Genomic DNA, 5,062 nt, shown 5'->3' with positions numbered 1-5,062 from the left:
CACAGCAGACCAGACCACAGCAGACCAGACCAGACCACAGCAGACCAGACCAGACCACAGCAGACCAGGCCACAAGGGGCTCATCGCTGACGGGAGCGTCCCATCTCCCTTCTCCTCCTGGGATAGGCTAGCATCCATCTATTCCCCAGGACCATTTAGTGTCTAATTACATAATGAATCATGATGTCTGGTGACCCAGCCAGCTTTATTAGAATCCTTTGTTTCAGGTTCCGAGCGTGTCAACACAAGCCAGTAGTCCATTAGTGCAGGGGACAGTCTCCTCGGCCTCAATTTAGGAAAACTAGACAAACAAAAGAAAGAAGTTTTATAGTGTGGCACTTAAAAAAAAAAAAAAAAAGGTCACATTCAGATACCAGATCCACGAGAAGAGGGCCTATGTAGTGTTACGACTTTTAATAATTAGTTCATTCATAAATTAGTGCGTTGACATTGCCACAATCTTATAACATTCAATCAACATTCCTCTTTCCACCATTCAATAACACACACAAATAACAACCCCGATAAACACACAAACACACACACACACAAACACACACCAGAAACAAATACTGGCTGACCCCCCCCTGACAGCTCTAGCTTCACGATAAGAATCCTAAGGAGGCCCTACAGGTCTCTCTCCTCTCCTGAGCCCTACAGGCCTCTCCTCTCCTCTCCTCTCCTCTCCTCTCCTGAGCCCTACAGGTCTCTCCTCTCCTCTCCTCTCCTCTCCTCTCCTCTCCTGAGCCCTACAGGTCTCTCCTCTCCTCTCCTGGGCCCTACAGGCCTCTCCTCTCCTCTCCTCTCCTCTCCTGGGCCCTACAGGTCTCTCCTCTCCTCTCCTCTCATGGGCCCTACAGGTCTCTCCTCTCCTCTCCTCTCCTGGGCCCTACAGGTCTCTCCTCTCCTCTCCTCTCCTCTCCTCTCCTCTCCTGGGCCCTACAGGTCTCTCCTCTCCTCTCCTCTCCTGGGCCCTACAGGTCTCTCCTCTCCTCTCCTCTCCTGAGCCCTACAGGTCTCTCTCCTCTCCTCTCCTCTCCTCTCCTGGGCCCTACAGGTCTCTCCTCTCCTCTCCTGGGCCCTACAGGTCTCTCTCCTCTCCTCTCCTCTCCTCTCCTCTCCTGAGCCCTACAGGTCTCTCTCCTCTCCTCTCCAGAGCCCTACAGGTCTCTCTCCTCTCCTCTCCTGAGCCCTACAGGTCTCTCTCCTCTCCTCTCCTGAGCCCTACAGGTCTCTCTCCTCTCCTCTCCTGGGCCCTACAGGTCTCTCCTCTCCTCTCCTCTCCTCTCCTGGGTCCTACAGGTCTCTCCTGGGTCTAGTAAAACTTTACCTGTCAGCTGAGATTTCACCTCGACCTCACAATACCACACACACAATGAATCAACGCCTAGCAAACCATTATGACAAGAGAACCTGTATGAAAGCAAAGGCCTGAGACACACACACACACACACACACACACACACACAAGTAAAGCACTCGCTGAGAAGATGGTGTATCCAACAGGAAAACCTGCGAGGGGAAACAGGCTGCACCACCCAGATTCATTTATCCAGATGGCACTGGGGAGGAACAGAGGGCCTGATGACACAGCAAAAATGGACACACCCAACACACACACACACACACAGCAGATTTACACACAACTCGAAAGGGCTTCAAAGTTTGGCATTACCCAGCACAGCTCAAACATCATACCTGCCCTACTAGTGCCAAGTCACCCTGGCCAGGGCACCCTTGACCAGTAACAGTTGCCCCCCCTCCCCTTTCCACAGCGCTTCCTTCAAACACACACAGTGGCCACACAGAGGTGTGGAGAATTTCAAATGCACTGGCTAAATTAGCACACAGCTAATTAGCCACAGCCGTTGAACCAGTTCTGAGGTGAATACGGCGAGGGTTTCCTGTTGCCCGCCCCCACTCCCAGTCAGGCATTTTGTAGACGCCATTGCTCTCTATGACGGCTTCATCAAAGACACCATGACAAGACTTCCCCACAAAGAAGCCCCAGCCCCATTGTTCAGGGCAACAATTGGTTATCCATTCTAGAATGGCCGCAAGTGGGCTATGGAATGGCGAGTTCCAAAGCAGAGCTTATTTTGGTTCTCATTCCAATTTAACACTCCAGTCAAAAGTGGCCCTGAATCCAGTCATGGGTACCATTCCCAGGAAGAGCCCATATTGATTATAAATATCCTACCTATAGGCTACTTGTTTTGAACAAAGGGAGCTGCTATGAATACAAATAAACTCATGAAAAAGTAAATCACCATTAATCAGTCAATTTCTTTCAGCGGATAAACCTTAACAAAATTAAAAATGAAATTAAAAAGTAAAGCTCTTACAGCTAGCTAACTGAGATGTCTTAACTGCCACTTAAACAAGGCAGGAGTAAGGGCATGCTCATCAGCCGGGCTTGGCCATATTTAGCCTTCCTGGTGGCCTGTGCCTTCTCCGGACCAGGCAACCAACAGTGGACTTTAGGTCCACTAATTGACTTAGTGGCCAAGAGGTCAAGCAAGCAAGCAGGCTTACTCGCACCATGCACACACGCTCCACGGAGGGACAAAGACCAAGCCTGATAGCTACAGGCCAGGTGACTTTGAAGCCAATCGGAGCTTCCAGAATAGATTACTTCCCAATAGTTTCCCCTAGTCATCAAATGTCACAGGAACCCACATAGATAATCTCAGACTGATCATGTTGAAGAATGGTTGCTTGCAGTAAATAGTATCCTCTTCAAGGGCACATCTGCATACAACTGGTCACAATAAACATTGTCAATTAAAACAAATAGCAACCTGTTGTACAAGATGTTAACAAACTGCAACTTGTTGTACAATATAGTTTTAAAGCTTGTTGACTTCCTTTATCCGTAACACTTGCTTCAGAGTATAAACCTGCAGGTAAAATAAGCGTAAACTTCAAACATGACTCAGTAGGCTGTTCTCTAAAAACAAAAGTATGCAAAACCATTCAGCATGTACACGTTTTCTGTTATGCTGATGGTATCTGTAGTGTACCTTATTCAAACTCGGTTTCAGACACAACAAGCGTCCATTGAAAATGCATGCAGCCGTAAAAAAAAAGTGTGACAATTGTGTGTATACCGCTTTAAGATGAGGAAGATGATGGTAGTCTCGCAAATAAGGAAGATTACTGGGACTTTTATTGTGATACAGTAGGAAATTGGCAGCCTGTCGGGTTAAGTGCCACGACTGGGGGCTCAAACCAAGGCACAACGTCCACCATTATTACACCACGGATGACCCCCCTCTCTCTCTCTCAAACATATAAAAAAAAATCCAAACATGCGACCATGTCTTCCTAAAGTATAGAGGACAGAGCCGGCTCATAACCATCCGCCTTCAACACACCAAGCTACACCCAATAAGTTGAAAGGCAGGTCTATTAACAATACAAACAAATACTATCACTAGCTCACAAGGCATTTCAGCAAGCCATCATAATGGCCATTTATCATTAGCTAGCAAAGCTACCTGACAAATTAACGTTAGCAGCGAAATGTGTGACGCTGACCACCTATGATCCATGACACAACGCATATATTCACATGTGAAACGTTTAACCCGGCGCGGCTTAAAACAATAAAACGCCCAGCCTAAGTTATGAACTTTACTGCTTTTTGAAATAACAACAGCGACCTGGCACCCGCACCTCGGTTCAAGCCAATCATAGACTGAAACGTTAGCAAGCTAACTTGCTAGCGTTACCTCGCGTTCGAAGAGGGGGGGGGGGGAAATCAGCGGAAAATTTAAACTTTGAACATCGACCGTGGCAAAATACATCCAATACATATACATCATTCCTCCATAAAAGGTCGTTAAATGATGGGAGTCGTGGCAATGTGTGATTATTGAGCTCCATTATTGACAAAGGGGTAAGTGTGTGCTGTCTCTAAAGAATTCCAACTCCCACGGACACTCGTATCGTCATGTTACCCACCCAGACACCAGGGTTCAGTCACCGTAGCTAGTTCAGATAATGTAGGTAGCGTGAAACAAAACCTCAAACTACTCCTTTCAGACTCTCACTAAATTCTCACAACCACATACAATTGGAGGAACAAGTTCCATTTATTCGAGCATCCACTGAATCGTGCTGATTCTAAACTATCCTGTCCTCTTCCTCGAAGATTGTTTTTTGCTCTGCGGAAAAGTGTATTGGCTACTTTCAAACAACCCATTACTCCGCCGTCGCAGATAGGTGGAGGAAGCGCTGGCTTTCGATAAGTCCGAATAAAATGGATTCTTTCAATCGCCCTCCCACCAAACTTCGGCTGCATCTTTGTTCACTTACTGAGTCGATGTGACATCGATCCTCTCCTCCGGACACCTTCCTTGCGATTTTGGATGACAATTAACTCCGATAATTCGGTTTAGAAAAAAATCCCGGGGATACCCTCTCTCTCTCTCTCTCTCTCTCTCTCCTCAGCCCTCCCCTGCTGCCGCCTCGGTTGCCAAATACTGAGCCGCACACACGCATGGAGCCGCGGCGTCGCAGCAGTGGGCATGCGCGGTTGAGCGCACCAGGGGGATCAAGTACACTCCACACATCCACACTGACCACCACCGAATCTGAGGGTTATGGGGTAACCGTGGCGCCCATCCCCCCATGCACTGTCGGGACACTACTTTGACAATCCTCTTCTTCGTTCAGGATTACTGGTTCATTGGGGAGGGACAGGGACCCAAAAGTGAAAGTTAATGACAGACCTAATGTCACTTGGTCATGCATGCATTGAGGTGGGAGGTTAATGACATAGAGGAAGCATCACGATAGGCCAGGAGGACTAGCAGCTGGATGCACCTGTCCAAGATATTTCAATCTGACTTTAGAGGACGGATGCATATAATACGACCTACAACAAATGGACATAGTCCTCGCCCCAGGATTCACACGCTCCTCAGGACCAGCCTCTTCTTTGTCAGCACTTCCTGTCATCAGCAGGAGACTAAAGAAAAGTTGGGCCAAAATGGTCGGAACTCCAAGCCTCCCCACACCCACGCACTCACACAGCCCCTGTACCACCTCATCCCCC

The 5,062-nt window shown here is 48.0% G+C and overlaps 1 protein-coding gene across 3 annotated transcripts in view; it reads right to left on the bottom strand.

Annotated features, from left to right (window-relative positions):
* LOC308381751 (transcriptional repressor p66 alpha) overlaps positions 1 to 4,461 on the bottom strand; it is a 44,225-nt gene extending 39,764 nt beyond the window's left edge. For all 3 annotated transcript variants that reach the window (XM_080859324.1, XM_080859326.1, XM_080859325.1), the window contains exon 1: positions 4,321 to 4,461. In XM_080859324.1, coding sequence (XP_080715450.1) covers positions 4,321 to 4,336 — 16 coding nt within the window. In that variant the 5' untranslated portion in view covers positions 4,337 to 4,461. The remainder of the gene's footprint in view (positions 1 to 4,320) is intronic.
* Between the last annotated feature and the right edge of the window lie 601 nt (positions 4,462 to 5,062).

Source organism: Sprattus sprattus (genome assembly GCF_963457725.1).
Source record: "Sprattus sprattus genome assembly, chromosome: 20".
Taxonomy (NCBI): Eukaryota; Metazoa; Chordata; class Actinopteri; order Clupeiformes; family Clupeidae; genus Sprattus; species Sprattus sprattus.
The sequence above is the reverse complement of the archived record's forward strand: the minus strand, read 5'-3'. Positions and strand labels throughout refer to the sequence as shown.